The sequence below is a fragment of the Agelaius tricolor genome, unplaced genomic scaffold, assembly GCF_023055355.1.
Source record: "Agelaius tricolor isolate 1412-34295 unplaced genomic scaffold, bAgeTri1.0.p SCAF_1, whole genome shotgun sequence".
Lineage (NCBI taxonomy): Eukaryota > Metazoa > Chordata > Aves > Passeriformes > Icteridae > Agelaius > Agelaius tricolor.
Window position 1 is genome coordinate 29,758,056 of NW_027269261.1, and position 23,891 is coordinate 29,781,946.

General features: G+C 42.5%; 1 protein-coding gene across 6 annotated transcripts in view; it reads left to right on the forward strand.

The window, feature by feature from the left end:
* The window catches only part of MOCS1 (molybdenum cofactor synthesis 1), a 29,973-nt gene extending 11,917 nt beyond the window's left edge, over positions 1–18,056 (forward strand). For 4 of the 6 annotated variants that reach the window (XM_071428159.1, XM_071428168.1, XM_071428182.1 and 1 more), the window contains exons 4-11: positions 1,721–1,885; positions 6,301–6,362; positions 6,608–6,719; positions 7,012–7,124; positions 7,762–7,872; positions 8,681–8,801; positions 10,071–10,118; positions 14,068–18,056. In XM_071428159.1, coding sequence (XP_071284260.1) covers positions 1,721–1,885; positions 6,301–6,362; positions 6,608–6,719; positions 7,012–7,124; positions 7,762–7,872; positions 8,681–8,801; positions 10,071–10,118; positions 14,068–14,936 — 1,601 coding nt within the window. In that variant the 3' untranslated portion in view covers positions 14,937–18,056. Of the gene's footprint in view, positions 1–1,720; positions 1,886–6,300; positions 6,363–6,607; positions 6,720–7,011; positions 7,125–7,761; positions 7,873–8,680; positions 8,802–10,070; positions 10,134–14,067 lie in introns of all 6 variants that reach the window. The other 2 variants (XM_071428189.1, XM_071428151.1) reach the window with 2 other exon arrangements.
* The last annotated feature ends 5,835 nt before the right edge of the window (positions 18,057–23,891 follow it).

Below are 23,891 nucleotides of genomic sequence, written 5' to 3' on the forward strand. Positions count from 1 at the left end.
TCAACTAGCACTGCTTCTTAATTTTTTTTTTCCATTTTAGGCTGCAGAATGACATTAGTTTTATCCAATACCTTTATGCATTTATTTTGTATATTTTATTTATTTATAATAAATATTTATTTATAATATTTTATAATATTTTATATATTTGTATATTTTACATTTCTAGCAATGAAACCTCTATGGCACCTAGACTTTTTTTCCCAGTCATTCTGAGGTTGAGCATTTTGTGAGTTCTGAGGCTATAAATAAAAGTAGTGATGTTTCCAAACTTTTCTCTGGCTGTAGCATGTATCCTTTACTCTCACAAAGATTAGGCTGCTAGTGATAGCTAATGTTAAATAATCTTGGGCAAAATTGAGCCACTAGCACTTATCCTCTAGGAAGAGATTATTCTTGGTCATTTGGGAGGACTTTGAGAGCTGAAGGTCAGGAAAAATAATCTCTCTTAGTAAAGATTGCTCTTTCCCTACAACCTCATGTCTTTATGGAGCTCCTAATCATGTTCCAAAATGCTGCTGCTATAAACTTCAGCATCTTTGCTGTGACCTAGCTTGACCCATTCCAGTGTTCTGGACTTGGCTTAGGGTGAATATTTTGAAAAGAGCTAGGCAATGAGATAAAGCAGAAATAAAGCCCTTATCGACTTGAATAAATAAAGGTAAAATAGTGAGGGACGAAGGGACTATGAAATATTTGTGCTGTAATTACAGCTGTCTCAAGAGTAAGGGTTCTTCAAATATTTCTTAAATAATTAGGGTGGAGATTATGAGGGAGGGAGGGAGGGAGGGAGGGAGGAAAAACCAAAGTAAATTATTTTGCTGTGGCTCTGCTCTCTCTGTGAGTTGTTTATGAGGGTTTCTTTTCTTGTTTGTTATTGTACTGATAACTGGAGGTTTGAAAGCTTGATCTCTGGAGATCTGGTATGCTGAGGATTTCTGCATTTGGCTTATGAGGAGGCATTTCTTTTCTAAATCTTAATCTCATGATATTAGCTGCTTCTTATGCTGTTTTCTTTTGTTAGCCGTTTTTTAGTGTCTTGCGTAAGCACTCTCCAGTCGGCCGGGCTACCACTGGTAATGGAAATATTTCAGTTGTCAAGTGCAAATGTTTTGTCCCTTTGGATGTTGTTGCCTTGGATTCTCTGTAATAGTCTAGTATGTTGACCTTTTTCTGTTTCGTTAGGACTGCATGTGGTATTTCTTTCATAAGTTTAAACTTCTGCTGGCAGCTACCTCTGGGTTAGAGCTGGTTTTTGGTAAAGCATTGTAGGATAGAAGTTGCTAAATAAACAGATCAGGTGTCAGTTGTGAAAGGGATGGCTTGCTGCTTATTATTATTGCAGAACATAAAATTCAGTTGGCAAAGGTGGATGAGGAAAAGAAAGTACACAAAATCAGGGGCTGTCTTTCAACAATAAAGTAGGTATTTAAGAAATTAGGAACAAAACTAGTGTGCATTTTAATAAAACAAAACTTTACCACCAGTTTCGCTTGCAATAAACTGTTCTCTCATATCTTTTGAAATGGATATGTGCTAAAATTGGTCTCTTAAACCAATACAACTGGAAGAAGGCAGAAGCACTAAGTGTTCACATTTTCTTCACACGTTGAGTGTTACATTTTTCTTTGTTTCACAAATCTTTTGGGTTTTCTGTGTAACCTTTAAACCTTTTCGTTTAACTACTTTTTAAAGTGTTCTTTTTACTTTTCTTTCCTAGGTGAACTGTACAAACTAGAAGGGCTGAAAACCATTGCTGTCACAACCAATGGGATCAACTTAACCAGACTGCTGCCCCGGCTGAAGGAAGCAGGACTGAATGCCATTAACATTAGCCTGGATACTTTGGTGCCAGCTAAATTTGAGTTCATTGTCCGAAGGAAAGGTACAAATTTACCTTCTAAGGCAACTGTGTTAATGCTGGCAGGAGTGTCCTGAGTTTCTTACTATATCTTTCACAGTCAGTTACTTCGGGGGGGTGAAGTGAATTGCTATCCTTCTGAGGGTAGGAAAAAGTCTATACTAGATTATTCAATAGTGACTGTTTTTCCTCCTTTCTGTAATGCTAGAAGAGCAGGTAGAGCCTTTTTCATTGGAGCTGGTGAAGTGGAAGATGCTCAATTTACCACAGTTACTCATGTGGTTAGTCATATAGTGTATAATTGGTTAGTCATAGCTCTCAAGAGCTATCCAAATCTTGTGTTGGTCTTGTATGCTGCTCTGCTTTTATACTGTTCAGAAAACCCAGATGTTTCTGCTATACCACTTGAGGACAAAGATGCCACAAGAACTGAACTTCTTGTCATGAATAGTGGCAGTTTCTGGAAGTTATATTTGGGGTGTGCTAGCAGTGGTCTCACTTGTGGTTAGTGATGTTCTGTATCCACTACTTTTTAATAGGAATAAACATAAACCATGCCTGAGGTAATTTGAGGAGGGCTGTTGGCTTTGTAACTTCTCTCCTACTGAGCAAGTAATTGCAAGTAAAATTTGAGAAACACTTGGATATGCCCAGTCCTACAGATTCTGGTTTAAATGAATCCTAAAGCTGATGGAGCTCAGCTTCATGGTTGGGCTTCCTTCCAAACTAAAACTGATTTGATGTTGTATCATTCTCTGTCCAGCACTGTAACTTAAGCGGTGTGTGAACTTCTAATTCTGACAAAACCTCTAAGTAGCCACCAGATGGTGCAACAGCCTCAGGTACATGTAGGGAAAGGATTGTAGAAATCTGGAATGCTGTGGGAAGTAATGTCAGCATTTGAATCACTGCTAGCAAACCGAAGTTCTGCTGGCAGGTGCAGGAAGGTGTCCTTGTCAACAGTCTCTGTGGGAGCACTACTTCAGTGTCAGGTTTCTGTGTCATGGTGCAGAAATCAGTTCCTGTCATAAAGCTGGCTGGAGCATTATCCTTCCAGTGTAGGCTGTTTCATTGATCTGGTTGTGTCATGGCACAGTTGGCTCCCAGAGTGGTATCTGGGAGTAACTAATCACAAACAGGTGTTGACTTTGCTCTTTCCTTCTGCTCTCTGTGTTTGAGTATTACAATGGTTTGTGACATTCATTAGGAACAAGCCCTTCTTTTGCCACTGAAGGGGCAAAGCTGAGACTCCAGCTTCCTGAATTATAAGGCCAGAGATCTTCATAGCTGATTATAAGCTGTTGGGAGTGTGCTGCTTATAAAGTAAACGAAAAGTTATTAGGGGATGAAGGTAATTTTTATTTATATAAATGTTCTCTTCCACCTTTAAAGAAAAAAAGATCTTTTAGCAACCAAGAGAGAAATTGCTCAACTGAACAGCATAGACAATGAACAGGGAAATTTCTATTACTGAATGTTTTTTAAAAGGAGAAAAAGTCTCCAAATCATAGATATTTTTTCCAAGCAGAGATCAGGTAAAAATAGTAACATTGAGTTAGTTTGGGGGTTTTTTTCTTTTTTTTTTTCTTTTGTTAAGGTTAAAGGCTGAAATTATGTAAAATGCCTTTCTTTTTTTTTTTTTTTTTTTTTTTTTTTTTTTTTTTTTTTGAGGGTTTTTATTTAATAGGAGATTTCCAAGTATGGAGTGAGCAGAGACTAGAGTGCCTGCCCTACTGAGTTACCCTGTCTCCTATGGCAGTTCCAGAGGCAACAAGATTTAGCTCTGTTAAGGTGAGAGGGATCCCTGGTCTTGGACTACTACAGGCTGATAACTTCTCTGGAAAGTAAAAGTGGCATCTGATTATGGAACTTACCAGGAACTTGAGAAACTTGGAATAATTTCTCTCTTTTGCTGGAACGTTGATGTAGGGTTTTAAGAAGATGCAGAAAATGTGTATCTTTGTTGCAGGTGCCCTGCATCACATCTGCTCCTACTTGCAGATGGTTGGGATAGACAAAATAACTGTGAGATCTCACTGACGTGTGAAAGCATTTTAGAGTACCATAATATGTCTACTTTTTCCAATCTTCCACATTCTAAGGGATGAACAAATGAAGAATGCTTTCATGCAGATAGCCAGTCTAACCTCTTTCATGGCCTGTCCTTTTTTTTGTTTATGTGTGTTTCATACAAGGAAAGTGAGGTACTGCTGTATTGTATCGTTAAATGTAGGCCTGAAGCCTTTTTTCCTGTAAAGATTAACTGCTGGGAGGTTTTGTTCCATATAGGATTTTTCTGGGTGGCTCTATGGTTCTCTATACTATAAAGCTGGCTGAAGTTCTGAGTTCAGAAGAAATCAAATATGATTAAAATATTGAAATTTTTCATTGGGTAAAAGAGGAGAAGTGGTTTCTTCCTGGCCTTTTTAGTTACATTGTGTTTCTCCTTTCTGTAATCCTGTGGTCACAGATTAGATTTTCTGAGCAGTAGCAGAGATTTTTGATCCCATTTATGGCTCTGGGTTGTATTTACAGCAGTGTATCGTTATCTCTGTTGCCATAATCTGCCTGCAATCTTGCTTAATTGGAATGAGATCTACCACAGGTGCTGGAAACTTCCTGGGCACAAGCACAAGTAGGTGGTGATTGAGAAGGGTGACAGGCCATAACTGCAAACAGTTGTTTGCAAGAGTTATTTCACGGTGTGAAATAACTTTGCTCTTCACCACTTTTTGCAGCCAAGATTAGCATTAGAACTGGCTTATTAAATAATTGTATCTTCTGCTTTCCTATGTCCATGCTTTATGATGCCTTTACTAGCCACAGAGCAGTGAAGTGAAATTTTTGTCTCTTTAGTTTTCTTTTTTTCTGATGCATCCCATATTAAGTATGCATCCCATATTAAATATGTACAGAATACCGCTGAGTTACTGCTTTTTTCTGCTAAAGCACCTACAGAGTAATGAAGGTATGACCTGTTCACTAGAGAATCTGAGTTTCCAGTAGATCATAGATAAGGAAAGGAGGGTGATGGACCTGTGCAGAAAAACGTATGACTAGGAGCAGTATGGGGATTGTCATCAAAACTTCTGAGACATACTGCCCTTTTATTAGCACATAAAAAGTATTTGCTTTTGAAGATTACAGCTTTGGAAGAAGGAGCTCAGTCTCATACACTGTTGGGGCTCTCATACCTGAGTTTCATGTGCAGAACAGGAATTGAACTTAGTCTAGAACCTGCCAGGGTAGAAGAGGCATTCACAAACACGGGGCGAGCAGCTGAACACCCCCACTCACCAGAAATGTGTGCCCAGAGCTCGGGAGTTTGCTGTCTCATTGTTCTCACCTCTGTTCTCTGCCAGCTGCTGGGTGTGGCAGGGAGGGAATAATACACAAAATACGGAATGGATGTCCTGATGAAAGGTCTTAACTTTAAAGAAAGTAGACAGAAGAGGGGGTTTGAATGAGATCATTAAGAGGCTTTCTTAAATGACCTTGGAATTCTAAAACTGTATTGTTGCTTTTCTTCCAGCTTTAAGAGGTATATGTAGGGACAAAGACACTTGCCCTAAATTAACTATATATTTCTGTTTGAGAGCAGCTGGTAGGTGTAGGCCACACTAAATGGTAGGATGAAACTGGGCACTTCATTCCTTGAAGTTACTGTAGTTTTTATATCTTTGTTTTCAAGGGTCAAAGGCCAATTGAATTGCTTTCCTAAATGCTCTAATTCCTGCCACATTTTGTTCACTAATTTCCTGTGTTTAGTCATAAAAATGATGATCCTGAAAAATGCTGCCTCTGATCTTCTGACTAATGGATAGTCAGTAGCTTTGGGAAGCCAATTACATCTGTAGCCAGGGTTGAACAGGGAATCAAGGGGCTTTTTGTTGTTCCTAAACCTATTCCACCCCAAATGTACTTTAGAAAAATCCTTTTAAAATTCACTTAGCAACATTGCTCTCTGATTCAGAACAGAGAAATTCTGTTATTGTAGAAAAGACACAAGCCATTACTATAAAATAAACATGAATTTATTATTCCTTCTTCAGTGCATCTGGAGGCAGTTCATAAATTCTTTCCACTCCCTTTAAGAAGAATGTAACACAAGGAAAGCTGTCTTACAGGGGAGTGCAGAATCTTATGCTAATAATATGTGGATATCCAAAGATAGAAAAAAATCATACCTGTATTGTTGATTACTCAAATATCAGTTAAATATTGATCTCAATGACTTGAGTATAGTAACTTGGTAGTCTTTGAGGGTTGTGACTGGGGGTATAATTGAAGTATTTTTTTGCAGCTGTTCTTACTTGCAGCCCTGTCTACTGAATCAGATTGGCTTTTATTTGTCATCTCTTTGTCTTGTACTAAATAACCACCTTTTGCATTCTGCTTTGAAACAATAAAAATTATTTTTTACTCTTTTTGTATCTTAGGCTTTCACAAGGTAATGGAAGGAATCCACAAAGCCACTGAACTTGGCTACCATCCTGTTAAGGTAAAGTCAATGTTATTTACTCTGAAACTGTTTTGTTTTACCATACGTACAGATCACCTGATGAGGAATTTGTTATATTCCATCTCACCTCCCACCCCACCCCGTGAATAATTTTTATTAAAACTGGAGAAAAACTTGAAGATCTTATCAAGAAGTAATGAGTAGAATTCACATCATCTCCTTGTGCAGCTGGGGGTGCAGGTCACACTCTGCTCACTGATTTCAGGTGTCTGCTTTACCTGCAGGTAAACTGTGTGGTGATGCGAGGCTTCAATGAGGATGAAGTGCTGGACTTTGTGGATTTCACAAAGGATCTGCCCCTTGACGTGCGGTTCATAGAATACATGCCCTTTGATGGTAAGTACTGCTGCTTTGAGATTCTTCTTGGACACAAGTGAGCTGGCTGGTAGATGTTCACCCCATAGATTTGTCTGTGGAAGTTTTGGTAAGCTCTTCAAGGGAATTAGGAATTGCCTGAAACTTTTTGCAGGTTATCTTCTTCCCTCCATAAGGTGTAGAAGGACTTGTTGGGGCTGGGACACCTCAGTGTCACCTTAAGTGACACTTACAGAGAATGTGAAGGTGGTTCTCTGCTAATTAAGAAAATAAAATCCACAGTCTAAGGTTAGGCTGGTTTTGTTAATTCTAGGCAATAAATGGAACTTCAAGAAGATGGTGAGCTACAAAGAAATGCTTGATACAATTAAACAGCGATGGCCGGAATTGGAGAAATTACCCTGTGAGACTTCCAGCACAGCCAAGGTGGGGTTGGACAGAGAATGTGTGAAACATGCCCCTATTCCTTCCCTGCCCCAAATCCCCAAATTATTCCAAGTTGAGCATTGATATTTGACAACCAAAGTAATAAATACTCAGTGTGGTAACTCGTAGGTTTTGGTCAAGCTGCCTGCAGGAGACTTGATCTTATGAAGTCCTAGTCATAGTCTGTACCTTTATAAATACAATGTGTTTTCTCGATGTATTTTCAGTCAGCTATAAAGAATACCACACCTGTATCCTGTATTTGCAGCTTTTGAAACTTTTGTTAGTCTATGTGTGCACATAAACAATCCTGATGGAAGAGTTGCTCAGTGAAAAAACTATTGTTTTAGAGTGTAAAGTGCCAAATGGGGAATTTCTAGCTCATGCTCCTAGAGGCATCACCTGTTAGTTGATAACTACAAGAGCAAGCATTTAACAAGTTTGAGATTTCTAGGAACGGGGCAGAATAGACTGGGACACCTGAAAAACTGACTTTACTTTTATTTTTTCTTTGATATAATCTTAGGGTTGAAGAAAATCTATGTTAAAAAAGATTTTCTGGTCTTTAGGCAAGTGGAGCTATAAAAGCTAGGAGTCTGTATTTGACTCTTTTTTTTTCTATTCTGCATTTCTTTAGAGTTACAAGGTGCCACATTTCCAGGGACAAATCAGCTTTATCACCTCCATGTCAGAGCACTTCTGTGGATCCTGCAATCGGCTGAGGATAACAGCAGATGGGAACCTAAAGGTTGGTAGTGAAGCAGGACTCTCTTCCATTTAATGCAGTGAAAATAGTGTTGAAATTCGTGCCCTAAAAGTAGCTGGGATGTAAAGATGCATAATTATTACCAGCTAGCTCCTGTTTATTTATTCTGTATGAATTCTTGTTCCATCTTGTCAGGCTGTTAGGAAGATGTTACATCACCTTTTTTTTTGGTTTCTCTGTTTTCCTAACATAGTTAACTTCAGTTGTAAAACATGGTTGCAAGGCCAGTAAATATAAACATTTATTCTAATCTTTGATTCAAAATCATCTTAAACATGTGACAAGCAGATGATTTCTCATTAAAAAAGGGTCCAAGCAGCTGTGAGGGCTTGGCTTTTGCATTCCACAAGGATCTTGTCTTGTTTCCCAAACAACTTGTAGCTCTTCTCCTTCAAGAGCAGCCTGTATGTTTGCTCAATGGCTGTAGAACAAGGAGGGATAACCATTTCCTGCCACGTTGAAACTGGCAGTTTCTGGGGGAAAATTAAAGTTTTCAATTAAAAATTGGCACTTATGCATTGTCACCTGATATTGACAACAGCTGTGCTGCTGCCTAACATCAGATGACCGAGGCAGCCTGACCGTCCAATGAGCTTAGGCTACATAAACATCCCAGGCTGTCTGCGTGTACATGAGGAGAGATAAAGAAAACAACCTCCATAAATGTTCCTTTCAATAGGGTATGCCTCTTCAAAGCTCTTTACTCTGGGGTTAGTACAAAATACTTGTAAAAGTAATTTATTTTATTCTTTCTCATTTCTCCTCCTCTGCTTCCCTGGGTTGGCTGCAGGTGTGCCTTTTTGGGAATTCAGAAGTGTCCTTGAGAGATCACCTGCGGTCGGGTGCTTCAGAGGAGGAGTTGATTCAAATTATTGGAGCAGCAGTGGGCAGAAAAAAGAAACAGCATGCTGGTATGTTTTTTATACTTTGTTGAGAAATAACAGCAGTGATAGGGAAAACAATGTCCTGGTACTTGTAACCTTCCATGAGAGTTAGAATCCAAACTGTCTGAAAGACTCTTGGACTGACTTCTGCTCTCAAATATATGCGAATACCACTGCTCATAACAGCAACAGCAAAGTGTAAAGCTAAGTAGTTGTGTTGGATCCCTTTTTTTTTTATTAGTTTACTGTAAAAGAAGGACTAAATTGAGCTGTCGATCCAAGTACTGCATTAACATGTTTCTAGAAGTGACAAATCTCTTTGCCACCATTCAGGACTTTTTGGGTACTCATCTAGTACTCTGCATAAGGTAGTGACACAAGGTCCATGATGTCACATTCTCAGGCTGCATTTGTCTTTTCTGAATTTATATTAATATAAACATTAACATCTGAACCTGAATTTTTGTAATCTGGCTCCAGCTGGGAATGCTGACCTTTTGTACATGAACTGCTTTTATAATCATGGATTAGTCCCCTGTACACTAAAAATACGCTTTGGCCCTTTTGTTTTCTTGCAGATTCTGACAGATTATTAGCAGTAGGTTTTTCCCTTTTCTCCTAATGTGTGAAACAAATTTAAAGGTAGCTTTTAAATCTAACTGTAGACTAACTTGCAAAGGACATTGGTCTGATCCAGATAAAATAGTGCCTTATAAACCTAAGGAAAGGGGAGGCGTTAGTTCCTTTATTTGTAGACCCACCCTTTATTTATGAATTCTGGTTTGGGAAAGGAGGGAGTGGATGGGGAAGAGTCTGTTAAAGTCATTTTACAATCATCAGCATTTACCTGACATTATCTTCTCTCAGTTTGTGTTAATCTCATTATTGTCCCTGGGGCTTTCTGTGATTGAACTTCTTTGAACTGGAACACTTATTAACAGCTTATCTATAGAACTAGAACAGACAAATGCCGTTGTTACAGACAAGATAGTCTCAAATAGATTGAATTCTGTAGTAGGTAGGCTGTAATTCATATTATGGCAGGCTTTCTTGGAAAGAGTTCTGCAGTGTGTTAGACCCACAGCAGCTGGATGCCTGGAGACTCAGGCAGATAATAGTTTTAAATTATACTGTGCTGGATTCCCCTTCCTCTGGTTCCCTTGGTCTTTACTGAGCTTTGTTTTTCCTAGTATGCAGGTTGCACTCTGAAGAGCAGAAAACTAAACATGTAAACCTGATGCATGATTTAAGGCCTAGAAAACTGGTATTCTTATATGTTCCTTATTTTATTTCTAGGCATGTTTAACATTTCCCGGATGAAAAACCGGCCAATGGTCCTGATTGGTGGGTGACAAATCAGTACGTAAAAAACATACAGTGATTTTGTTGGGTTTCTGTCTTTGGGGGAACTGAGAAAATTTGGCTTCTAAGTCTAGCTTTTGGTTCTGCCCTAGGTTTAGGCAAAGAAAAGGGCTTCTTAATTAGCCAGTTATAGTTAACATGCTGCAGTGGAGTAGAAGGAGAGGTTTAGTGTCCCTACTGAGCCTTACCTGGTTTTCCAATTGACAGCCCTGATTTTGTCTGCTCTAATTAAGACACTTCATTACATTTTCCAGAGGGGTAATCAACCTTCCTACTCAAGTAAAACAATATAGTTACTTACAAGACAGTTTGAGGTGAGTCTTGACTGTATTGCTATATAAATATAAAGCATGCAGAATGGAGTTTATCCATGGATTAAGAAATTCAGCTTTGTTTATAACATACATAGAGCCATCAAGCTGACAGAAATGCAAGTGTTCCTACCTCACTGCTACTTCAGAATCTGACATGGGGGGCTTCATTCTTTTAAAATTGCCTCTTATTGCTGCAAAGTCTCAGAACATAATCATCAAAGACCTATGAACCAAGAGCCTTTCCTTTCCTTTCCTTCTAGTGTCTATTGAAGCTGTTTGCTAACTCTCCCTTCTGCCTGAAGCTCTGTTCATGAGTGATGTAGCACTGCTGTATTTCTCTTACTGATTTTTAACATCTCCTTCAGTGTGATTTTATTTACCTTGTCCATGCCTATGTTTACCTATTCTGTAAGAGCTGTCTTTCAAAAAACCTTAAGAAATGGTTACGAGAGTTAGCTTTGTGAGGTTCATAGCAAGATGTCATTGTTCCTTATCAACAAGGTGTGGGGGAAAAAACAAACAAGGGTGAAAGACATGAACATTACATTTCAAATCCAAACTCTCATCCTCCCATTGGCGTTTTGGAGCAGGTTAGCTGCTGGGCAGCTTAAAACACAGGTTTTAAAACAGGTACTCTGGAGGAGGGGAGCATGCATTAATTTGCAAGTCTTTTCAACAGGTGATACTATAATAGCAACTACTCTTTTTTTAAACCAAGCCCCCAGGGCTTGTACTTATGTTGCCATTATTAGGATATAGGATCCACAGAGGTCCTTAACATAGGCCTTCACTGGGAGTGTTTTTCACTTGGTACCTCACTTTAAAGAGCCATAATTTTCTCTGTCGGCTGGTGCAAGATTGTGCCTTTGCTTGCTCGTATTTGGCCACTGCTGCATTGTATTCTAGAAAAAGGGTAAGGAGGACCCTTTGTTTAAAGTGTATATTGACTTGCTGCATGAGGAAAATTTTGTTGTTTTTTTTTTAAGATGAAAAATACTATATTAAACTCTTGACAGCTCACTGGGACCTACATAATTTTTCAAGTTCTCTTTGAAAGAATTCCCACACTCCAAAGTTAGCATTCATAGCAATGTTTGGATGTCTACAGATCAGAACAATCCAACTTCTTTTGAAAAGTGCTTTAACATTGTCTTACATGCAGTGAAAGAGGCATCCTGTCCAGGTCCTCCTCCTTCAGCTGTTCCATCTCCCTTTGAGACTGACTGCTGGCAGTCACCGCATCAGTGGAGAGACTGGAGATGAGTGGAGAGTATCCCACTGTGTCACATGGGGAATCATTAGGAGATTTCCTAATTGTGTTTTGAATTAGTTACAAACTTCAAATAATGCTGGCGTGCAAGCAGTCAGTGGGGGAGTGTGTGTATGGAATTAATTTAATGAAATTTAATGAGTGCTGTGGAAATCACTAATTGCTTTTGCTAGATGCAGTGAGCCAAACCTGGCGTCTTCTCTGCACTGCTGTTGTCTAATCTTTTGCTATACGGTTTGTATCTTATTTCCCTTAATCAAAATATTCCTTTCAGCAGGTTCTTTTTCTCCTGGGTTCACTTCAGTTATGGGAATTTCCTCATTAGTTTAAATATCTCTGCCTTCTTTCTCCCCCTGAGATTGTGCTAGTTGGAAGCTGACACAATTAAATTTGAGGTGCAGTAATAAGATATAAGGAGATGGCGTTAATCAGATGGTTTCAGTATATGGTGCAGTAGAAAATTATTACTTTTTTTTTTTTTTTTTTGGTAGGTATATGAGCACTTTGGTTGCAAATACAGATGACTAGATATAGAACTTCAAGAAGTGTAGGTTGTTCAGAAAAGCAAAGATGCTTTGCACTCATTACTGTCTCTTGCAGTCTGTTTATTTCCCACTTTACTTGAGCAAACTTTTCTCCCTGCTCCCACCCATGTGTGTTTACCCTGTGGAAGGAAGTACTTGTCTGCCTTTGCAGTCTGGCTTCTCCTGAAAACAAGACATTTTCACAGGGGTTTAGCGTCAGCTTTAAAGCTTATCAAGGAATCCAACAGAACAGAGTGTTTAGAGTTCCTGGATTTTAAAAGGAATATTCAGGTTAGGCCCCACTATGGAAAGAGAGAGCAAGAGAAGAGGAATAAGAAAATAATTTTCTATGCTTTTCTAAAGCAGAGAAATGTTTCACTCAGCACATTTATGTCCTTTTAATCCCATTCCTCTGAGGTAAACACATGCCTTCAGACTTGCAGGAATCTTGCTTATAGGCCATCAGCTGTAGATGAAAAAAGGCCTTTGCCTGAATTTAAGTTATTGTAGTGATTATAATAGTGAAATCTGTGGTTGATTTAAGCTTCAGGAATGGTACTTCCAGACCAATGTTTGGGGGGTACTCTGGATGAAAATGGTGCTAAGTGCATCAGTCTTGTTTTAGCAGAGGCTGGAACTAACAAGGAAGAGTTTGGTGTGCATCTTTTTAAAAAAGATGCAGGAGCACAATTAGACTTTGTCCACACTGTGTCCATTACTGTCATGTGGACAGTCCCTGGTCAGCAGAGGTAGCTCAGCAATGGGCAGAGGGGCAGGAAGCTGCTTTGATGCACCTGTGGATAGGCTGGAAAGGGAGTCCTTGAATACCAGAGCTACCAAAGGAGGTTATTGAGCACAGCCTAATACCACATTTCTTCAGAAAAAGAGAAACATGCTTATCAGTGGTGCTGTTAGACCAGGGCTTAGCCACTTAACTCTGTACTGCTTTCTTTACTTACAAAACATTTTATTCACTTTTATGTAAAAGAGACTCCTTCTGTCTTCACAGTTGGCATTTAGCCCAGTGCAAATGCCAAAACCAAAGGATTAAATGGCGAAAAGGGGCAGGAGGGCTTACTACCTCTCTGCCAGCTGGGAGCTCTGCCAGCTCAACTTGGAACATGCTTCTGAGTAGATTTAAAATCTGTCTGTCAGTGAGGGGACTGTGGTTTTTCCAGTGCTTAAACTTCAGCTGTCATTAACGTGTTAAGAGCTGGCAATAATACAAGAGGTTCCCATCACCCTCTGAGATTGTAGACAGTGCAGTTGCAGTGCTTCTGGTCCCTGCTGTCCTCAAGTGCTGGCATGACCCTTCCCTGCAGAAGGAGATGAAAGGAGGAAGTGCAGCTGCCTGTGCTGGGAGGGAGGTGTTTGAAAAGGCAGAGCTGAGAATCTGAGTGTAAAAATTTCCTCTTAACCCTGCCAAGCTTTTGAAAGAAGGCTGGTTCTGGGATGGTCCCAAATGGATGCTGAGACGCCATGATTCACTTTTCTTCAGAACTGATGCTCCTATAAGCTTTCTTGGCTGCTGTTTCTCAAAAGGTGTTGATACATTTAGAAAGTAAGTTGTTTCTTTTTGTCAGGGACCTTGAAATGAGTCTGAGTCTTGTCATTTTTAATAGCAAACCAGGAAATGCGGGGAACTGATGAAAGAGAAGAGAACGAAGTAGGGGAAAAACATGGGTGTTTGCAGGTTTATTGAGGTTTTTGCAACACAGGAAGTCCCAAGCAGTCCTCTGACTGGGTTCTCAGCTGCTACAGGCAGTTTAGCTTTCCAGTTAGTAAGATGTTCTTCTCATCTTACTTTTTGTTTTTTTCCCCAGAGCCTGCATTGATGTCATTCCCACTTTGCCAAGATGCCCTACAGAATTCCCCAAATTCAAAACAGTGGGGCCACACATTTAGCCATTGGCTGACTTTGAGAGCAAGTTTACCCAAACAAAATGGAAAAGCATCAATGAAAAATAAATTCACAGGACAAATTTTCCTACCAGGATCTCACCCAGAGAAACAGTGGCACATAGCAACAGGAATTCTACAAACCCAGCTCCGAGGCTACTGTGTCTTCCAGAAGGATCCAAGCTCCACATTTGATACAAAGTGCCTTGATGCTTCTGTTGGCCAAGTTCCTGTGGATTGTCAGTCCAAAGAGGCATGTTCAGGATCTGAATTCCATACCAGGGATTCAGGGTCTTGCACCAGGGTACCTCGTGCCTCTGACAACTTGACTCACACTGATGAGGAAGGACGGGCCACAATGGTTGATGTTGGAGGGAAGCCAGATTCCAGAAGAAGTGCTGTTGCTGGTGCCGTGGTTCTCCTGGGTGAGAAGGCATTTGGGATGGTGAAGCAAAACCAGGTGAAGAAAGGGGATGTGCTGGGAGTAGCCCAAATTGCAGGAATTCAGGGAGCCAAGCTGACCAGCCAGCTGATCCCATTGTGTCACAACATCCCTCTGTACCATGTTGAGGTGTCTCTGAGCCTGGATGAGGCCAGGCATGCAGTGGTGATTCGCAGCTCCTGTCACACCTGGGGGAGGACAGGTGTGGAGATGGAGGCTCTCACAGCTGCCAGCCTGGCTGCGCTGACCGTGTATGACATGTGCAAAGCAGTCACTCATGACATCGTCATCCAAGAGCTCAAGTTGATCAGTAAGACAGGTGGGCAGAGGGGAGACTTCTCAAGGGTCTAGATAATATTCAGATAGCTTCAGTGCTCCAAGTGACCACTGTTTCTGTTCAGCTCTTACAGAAGTGCTTTTGCTCAGCTGGTGGGCTTGGAGACCTCCACAGGTGTGTACAGTACAGCAACCCCATGCCTCCAGCATTGCCTTACTCTTTCAGCTCACTTGAACAGTGGAGCCACTTATCTCTGTTGAAAACCATGTGTATTTTTTAGAGGACAGACTTCTCCACTCTGCCAGTACCTCCATTTCAGTGTTCTCATGATCAGATGGAGAAAAGATTCCTGCTTATAACACAGAGCTTTTTGGTTTTGGGTTTTTTTTTTCCTTTGTGCTGTGAAATACACCTGCTGTCATCACACCATGCAACTGTGCACTCTGGAAATTAAGCCACTGCTGAAAGTGCTGTTATTTGGAAACTATTTTTAAGTCAAGGATTAAGATTTCAGAATTGTGTTTGTCAGTCTTTCCCCTGACCTTCTTCATTGAATTAAGAGGGTGACAGTGAGAAGAACATAGCTGGGGAATTTCACCATACAGCAGAGATTATAAACATGGAACAGTCGGAGTCAAGGGGCAGCTCCCATCCCTTTGCAGTGCTACTGCTTCCCTTCACAGAATCAAAGAATCCCAGAATGGATGGCTAAGGTTGGAAAGGACAACAGTGAGTCACCTGGTCCAACCTCCCCCTGCTCAGGCACCCAGAGCACATGGCACAGTGTTGTGTCCAGACTGGAATATCGCCCTTGAGGGAGCCTCCATAACTTCTCTCAGCAATCTGTTTCAAGTGCTGAGTCACCTGCAGAGTAAAAAAGTTCAGGTGGAACTTCCTGTGCATCAATTTCTGTCCATTGCCTCTTGTCCTATTGCGCAGCACCACCAAGAAGAGCCTGGCTCCACAATCTTGGCATCTCCCCCTTAGACATTGATATACATTGAGACATCAGTCATCTCTTCTGGATGCTGAACAGACCCAGCTCCCTCAGCCTTTCCTCATAATAGACACAGGCAAGTGGGAAATATCCACACAATCAGTTTCAAAAGGAAAAAAAAAAGGCAGCTGCCCAGTTTTCTCCCTTGTGCTCTGTAAAACATGATGCAGAAAGAGGATTTCTGGGTGTGGAAGAATTATTTTTCTGATATGAAAGATAAGTTTTACAATGTTAGAAGCATGTTCCAGCATTTTGACCTTAGCACTGAAATACATGGATGCCTTGTTTGCATGCTTAAGGGATTAATTTTGCCATGCACAGAAGTAAGTATTAAGCTCTCCCTGACTTTAGAAGGACATGTTGCACCAAGCCCTAGACGATTCCAAATTTTTAATGCCATGGTGCAGCTCCTAGTAACCAGAAACCTGTGTAGTTCTGACAGATAAAACAGACTGTAATACTAGTGGCCAGTTGGAAAATGAAGGTAGTTACTATTGCCTTTGCCAGAGTGTTTTCCTGCATGTTTCTCTAATTTGCTTTTCATGAAGTCTTCTGGCCTTGGGGCACTTAAGTGTCCCCATAAATGTAGCAGTGGCCACAGTCATGTAGCATTAATTAGCCTTGGTAATTAACTGTCCTAGAGAAGAAATTACTCAACATTCTTGTTAATATTAATGGCTGCTTTTCAAATATTAATTTAAGTGCTCTAAACAGGGTGTTACTGGTTGCTTATGGCTAATGTGAAGCTGCACATTATTCAGGGTGCTCCCTCCATACACAGAGGGTTAAAGACAATTCTAGTAAGGTCAAAGACACTACCAAAAAATCATCTTAAGTGGTTAAAGTACTATGAGCCCACCACACTGCCATGCACATCCTGCTCATGTAAAGTAAGCACAGGTCTCAGATGAGGAGGCAATAGGTTTTGCTACAGATCCTTCACAAATCTCCTACACCAGCTACAACAAAAGGCACTCTTTCCATTGCAGGTGAATTGATCTGATTCTTGTTTGTTGTCATTGTGAGATAAGGTGCAGAGAGCAACAGACATAGCAGTTGTAGCTGAAAGGGAAAAAAATCTGGAAATCTTGGTGCCCAAAATCCATAAGCATTTGTACATTAATGATGTGGTTTAAGAATGGTATTCCCCAAATTAGTGTTCCATTTTCTCTTGCTCCTCTCTCCCTATGGCAGGCTGGAGAGGAGAATTTGGAGGCACAGTAGGTAAAGATGGGTTCAGATAAGAACAATTTACTGGAAGCAGCAATAGAATAAGGAAACAAGCAATAACACCTTCAATAATAGAGAGAACAGGCACTAAGTGACGGCTCCCTTACTAGAAAGACCCCTTTCCTGTTCCCCATAAAAACCCCCCATGCTGTTAGCCATGCCCTCTCTTGGCTCCTACAAAAATTACCCATGTCCTGGCCAGAACTAGGACAATCTACATGCATTGTTACAGTCTTGACTCCCTGTCATTCCCAGGAGTGTAGTCAGCACTGCCATACTGACACCAACAGTCCCACCCAATCCTGCACATACAAGAGATTGCATTCATCTGAACACATCTGTGAACTGCTGTGCTCATAGAAAGTTTCCTTAGCTCGGCTTGGAAACAAAGTGCCAGGAAAAGTAAGCACACATGTAATCTGCTAAGTCTACTGACTGATAGAAGCACTTCCCTCCCCTCACCATGCACAACGCACCCTGCCCTCCTGGCCTGCCCCAGGCTCTAGCTAATTTTGAAAATGAAACAGAAACTCTGTGTACTCAGTAGCAATAAAACAATGCTTTGGGCATATGATTAAAGTTTGCTGTCATGCTGCAAAGCTCACACAAAAGACTCAGGGCCATACCAGGGACTACTGAGCACACAAATGACCACCATGCACATCTCGCTACTTACGCACATTTCACTACTTCCATGGTTTGAGAGTGGCTGGAAGTGCAGGGAAAACTGACTTTGGTGCCATTTTATGCTCATGTTACATTATCAAGTCTTTAAACTATGCACATTTATAGGTAATGAACCAAACACGAGTCAACATTTTGCGAGAGAAATGGGTTGAGAGCGCTCTGTGTTTCCGTGGTGCTGGGTGGGCCATGGTGTAATATACATTGATGAGGTTGATGACTACTTTTTGGAGGTTTGCTTTTTTTGTCCACTGTATTTTTAATAAATACTAGTTGCAATGGAGTGTGGTTTGCATTGCTTTGAATATCCTTTTTTTTTATCTTTATGTTTTAACCCAAAAGCTTCTATGAATAGTTACTTGGGACAAGCAACAAGGCGGGCTTTGCAAGTTTCATGATTAGTCAGCAATTAGCAAGAGATCAGTCATAAGAACTTATTACTATAAAAACCTTTTTTTTTTTTTTTTTTTGCTGTTGTTGAAAGAAACTCATTTTAATCTGTCTGTTCTTAAAATGTGTAATCCTGTGGGTTTAACATCATAATTCATCATCTCTTGTCATTATTCCAGCTTCTCCCACATGCCTGTTCTGAGCCAGTGGCTGTATATAACATCACTGCTTTTTGTTGCAGAACTGGGGCCTTCAGAGCTCTTCTTCCTAGTCTGAATGACCACAACTGAAACCAAGGTTCAGAGAAGTGCCTGTATAAAAGTCCATCCCTTCTGTATCACAAATAAGCCTTAAGAGAAATTCCCCTTCTCATCCATCTGAACTTGGAAAACTCTCAGGTCTCCTGCTAGCAAGAAGGCATCAATGACCTTAGAGGTCTTTTCTAACCTAAATGATTTTAAGATTCCAAATGCTGTCAGTCCTAAAATAAGCACATCATTTTTCTAGGAGCAGAAAGCAGAGTAAAGCACCAATCCTACCACCTCCTTCTCTTGAAGGGTGCCATAAGAGTTCAAGTTGCACTTTTGTGCATGTCAAACACAGCTCAAAATACAAATACTGCAGATCATGTCAACCCTCACAATGCACACACAGTAGAGCTTTTGCCTGCTGGAAACTCAACTCCCAGCTCATGGCCCATTTGTGTCTTACAGTCTGTTCACTGCTAATCCAGGCTGAATCCTTTGGGGCATCTCAGCCTGGCTTTCCTTTATGCCCACATCCTGACAACTAGTTACTCCACCCTCACACTGTCCTATTAAAAACTGGATGCAGCGTATAAGGAGAAGCTGGCAGAAGCTGGCCATTAAGAATTCTTAAAGAGATTATGTCAAAAGAGCAGTGCTTTCAGGAAGGAGAACGGGCCACGGGGGGAAGACAGCTTGAAATACCTCAGGGAGGGACTTTTTTTTCTGAATGGGAACTGCTCAAAACTAGTTTCTAAAAGCAACAACAGCTGAACAATAAAAAGAGCAATGAATTTTGTTAGCCATTTTCAGCCCCTGCAGGGATTCCCTGTAAATTCCCTGTTACTCAGCTTTACATGGTATTTGACTGAACAGAATCTGGCCCTTGGTCCTGCCCCTTCCTTGGCGCTTTGCTGGTTCTCGTCTCCCTCTGGCTGCCTCAGCAGAGCCAGGCAGGCTTGGAACAGCTGAAAAATGGCTGGTGCATCGTGTGTGCATTGGCCAAGACACAGCTGCTAATTAGTTAAATGGAAACACAGTTAGTTCACCTCCCTCCACGCACCAGAGCCTCGCTCCAAGAGAAGCTCAGCATTTCAGGGAATCTGAAATCAGTTGGAGGAATTGCTGGTTGCAGTGGGCTGGCCAGGTTTTCAGGTTTTTGAGACGTCAAGTAAAAGCCTCAACTTAGGTCTCAAAACCAGTGGATGTGAGGAGCTCTCCAAAAGTCATGATGATGGCAGGCAACACCCTGACATGCCTGGCATGGTGCCAGAAAGGCACAGGATGAAGAGCTGAATCCTTTGTCACAGGCTGTGCTTGAAGGGCTGCGGGTGAACTCAGTGCACTCTGTTACAAGAGCAGATTCTCACTTTGGGTAACAGCAAGCTTAAACAGGGGGTGGCTGAGACACAAATCCAGCTGTCTCTACCTTCCCCTGTCCCTCCATGCTCCCTGCCAGTGCCATGTTTAGAAAGCTTCCAGTTAGCATCTCTATCTTTGTACTTACTCCATTTCCTCCTTTGGAGAGTAAAGGGTACCCAAAATAGTAGCAGTAAAGCACAGCTGAGTGCAAGTCCACAGGAAGGGACAGGAAGGATGCCCTGACACTGCTGAGCTTTCCTCCAAGCAGAGAAGCACAACAAAAGCAGAGAAGCACAACAAACCAGGCATTGCTTAGCTGCGTGTGCACAACCCAACAGCAATGGCACGGCCGTGGCCATCAGGCAAGCTGCCTACTGCCCTTGGCTCTCTGAGGTGCCATCCACACAACACTTGCTCCACAGAAAAAAGTTTCACACTTCATGATTTCTTAAGGTTTGCTTCCAGAACTCCAAATTAGCAGCAGAGACAATTACTCCGTCAATGACTCCAACAGAGTGGGCATGATCTCAAATTCTGGCCAGTCTGCTCAAAACCAGGAACTCTTAGTACTCTTAGTACTACTAAGCTCTTCCTGCATGAATTTAAAATTAAGTTCAACAGAAACACTCTCTATCCCTGATACTTTCAGGGTGCGCAGCTGAAAGGATGTGAGGCCAGCAAAAGCAGAGTTTGTGTTTGCAAAGTCAAGGGCAGCTTGGCTGCAGTGGGACAGGAGGTAGGGGAGGAAAAGGAGGAGATAGCAGGAGGGCCAGGCAGCTGTAAAGTTGTGTTAATATTATGCTTGGAAGACAACACAGGCTATCAGATACACGGCTGCTCCATAGGTAGTGCCCTAGGCCAGTTACCTGCTGGTTCAGGTTGTGGCAAAGCTCTGTCAACACCAGCAGAGCTGTGCAGTGTCACACCAGGCAGCATCTGCTGCTGGGAGAGGGGTTCAGCTGCACAGCCCTGACCTGCCACTACTGCAGCCTTAACGAACTTAGGTTTCATTATCGGGGTGATTTGGGCTCCCCACATGCACAGCTGCAGCAAGGCTGGAATTGCTGTTGTGTGAGGCAGTGCCTGGAATTACACCACCCGTCCATCCCTCGCTCCCTCCATCCCCTCCCCAGCTGCCACCCACAGTCTCAGCGCTTCAGAGAGCTGCACTTCCCCACCCTGGGCTGACGCTGAATGGAAATGTTTTAGCTCTGTGTGGCTCATTTGGCTTCTGCAGATCAACCCTTGGGGCCATCCTCAGCCCAGATCCAAGAAATAAGCTGAGCTGAGGGAAGGGAAGGGAATAATTTCTGCTGCCCCTGAAGCCTCATCTCTCCTATTGCAGCTGGCAGCTCAAAAGGCTCCATCCTGCCAAGACTGAATCTTAATTGGGATCAGTGGAAAAGACAAGCAGCTGCCAGGGCCGCCCTGATCCTGGGCTCACAGAGAACATGGGCAGAGCTTGCCCAGCCCCACAGGAGAAGGCCTTCACAAGGGTTTAAAAAAAAAAATTCCCTTCAGAGTATCAGTGGAAGCAGCAGGAGGAGGCCAAGGAGAGGACATGGCTTAGCTGGGTAGTTTGCAGAGGAAGAGGAGGCAGAACCACATCACATGGAAAATTCTCCTGTCCCTGTAGCCTGCTGGGAAGAGAAGCCACCAGCAAAAGCTGAGGTACAGTTAGTAATCCCCAGGTCCTGCAGGGAATTAAAATACTATATCCATCTCTGAACAAACACACAAAACTATCACAGTCATGCCCAAAACTGCTCTTGCCAAGAGCTACCAGGAAGAAGGACAAGGTAAGGTTTTCATCTTAGAAGAGAAAGACTAGAGCAAAACTTCTTCAGGCATCCCATCTGCACATGGCACCAGGATGCTACATGATGCTTTTTCCAAGCCACAGCTGCTGACTTCAAGCCCACTTGTTTCAAAGACCCTGGCAGAGCTCAGTCATACCTCCATGATTAGGCACAGTCTAGCCATCCCTCTGGCTTGGTGGAGGCAACCAGAATCAACACTGCCAACTCCTAATGCACCCAAGCTGGGTGCTCCTGACCCAGTTTCATTACAAGCACAGAATCATACTGCCATCTCAGTACTGTCTTGTCCCAGCAGCAGCAACGTGCAGCAGGAGTAGGGCAGAGTGAGTAGGTGTCAGCCTAGGTTATTTTTACATCATTTGTTCCACCTTGCATATTTAGGTGCATCTCCAAGTCTCTACATCAGAGGAAGGCCACCGTGGCAAGTCTTACTCAGACTGGGAGCTTTAGAAGAGCCTCCCTTGCTGACTCAGGGGAACAAAGTTAGCAGCAGCTCATGCAGCAGATGCCATGCCAAAGCTGCTGGATCTGAGCAATGAAAATGGGCTCTTGCTCTGGTAAAATGGCTTTAATGGGATTTTCCAGCCAGCAAACATGCTTTGAGGGACACACCCAGGACCTTCAGCCATCAGCAACATGTCTGCCTGCAGAAGGCTCTTGGCCAGCCAGACTGGGAGGAGCATTTAAACACAAGTTTCTTGCCTGCCATCTTTTATAGCCTGCTATTTCTCTCCTGGGTTGCTAAGGATGCCCCAGAGCACATCGCTCTGGGATGTCCCAGATGCAGCAGAGGCACAGTCAGTAACAGCCCTTCACCAGGAAAGCATAGCTTTAGCAAACCTGTGCCAGAGAACTCCAGCTGAACCCCAGCAGCTGGAGGGGTTTTCATTTCCACTTCTCCAAGGCTGGTATTTCAAGGTGTTTTTATTTCTTTTAATCAATGCACATGGCCAGCTCCAGAGGGGGCTGAACCAAGAGAGGGAGGCAGTGCAGCCACTGTTTCTGTACAAAGTATTTCCACATGCAAGTGAAATGGGGCTCAACTTGAGTGTTTTGCAGTGCGGTTACGGGCTGTCGTTCCGCCTCCACAAAGCTGTTATTTATTTACTTAAAGACTTGCATTCCATGGAAAAAGATGCCCCAAGATAGCACTATGTTTCTAAAATTAAACCCAGCTGGATGGAGTGGTGAGCAAGTAAGTGAGCACTCCTGTGCTCCCAACAGCAGCAGGAACAGGGTTCCCTCATGTCCCAGACTCCCCCACCCTCGCTGAGCAGCAGGAGAGCCTGGCAAAATGCCTCCTGTGTCCTCAGCCATAAGGGAGGCAGCTCTCTGGGAAGTCAGACCAAGTGCCTTACTCAACAGCAGGAGTGCCATTTCTTCCCATGACAGGGGATCAGGGTTTAAGGGCAGTGATAGCCCTTCCTGCCCCAGCAGCTCTTCAAAGCCTCCATCCTGCTGCAGGACAGCAGACACCTCACCGTGTGCCTGACACAGGTTTGAGTGTGGCCAGAAGTCCTTTAAGAGAATTTGTGAGGAAGACTGCATTCATAAGGCTCATCTCTCACCTAACCTAGCCAACATTTTTGTCTCGTTTATGTGTCACTGCTCACAGTAAAGCTCAATTAGCCCTTGCTGTTGTAACCCAAGTTAAGAAACCTGTTCTCACAAAAGCCATTTATAGAAGGGAAAAACCCTAATATTCCTCCAACCTCTCATGGCACCAGCAAGAAATCCCTGCCAGACACTCTCAGCACCTGTTTCCCTGTCCACATGAGCCCAGGGGCCGCCTCTACATCCACAAGTGGCTCTGCTCAGAAATGAGCACATCAGCTCATCAGAGCAGCTGTGCCAGAGCTGCTGCTCAGGGGCTTTACCATGGCCTGCATTTAGCCTCATCCCTCAGACAAAATGTCTCCTCACACACACAGCTGAAGCTTTCCAAAGGACAAGTTGGGCACTGGTGGAGCCCCCTGCATCCATCAAGGCTCGGAGTGCCTTGGAGGCTCTGGGGAAGCAAAGTTCCACCAAGGGCAGAGGTGGCTCTGCAAGGACCATGGGAAGGAGAGTGAAGTACAGCTCCAGACCTTGCTTCTCTGCACACAAATGTGGGACAAGAAAAGCTGGCAAAGAAGTCTGAGCCAGTCCCAGAATGAGCAGGAAAAGAAACAAGAATGGCTGATGGGAATGGCTGAGCAACAGGAAAAATGGTGAAAACAGTGGCAATGTCACGGTGCCCATGCAGCTGCTGCCTCCAGGCTCATGTGACAGCTCTTCCAGGGCCTCAGGACCATGTCCTAC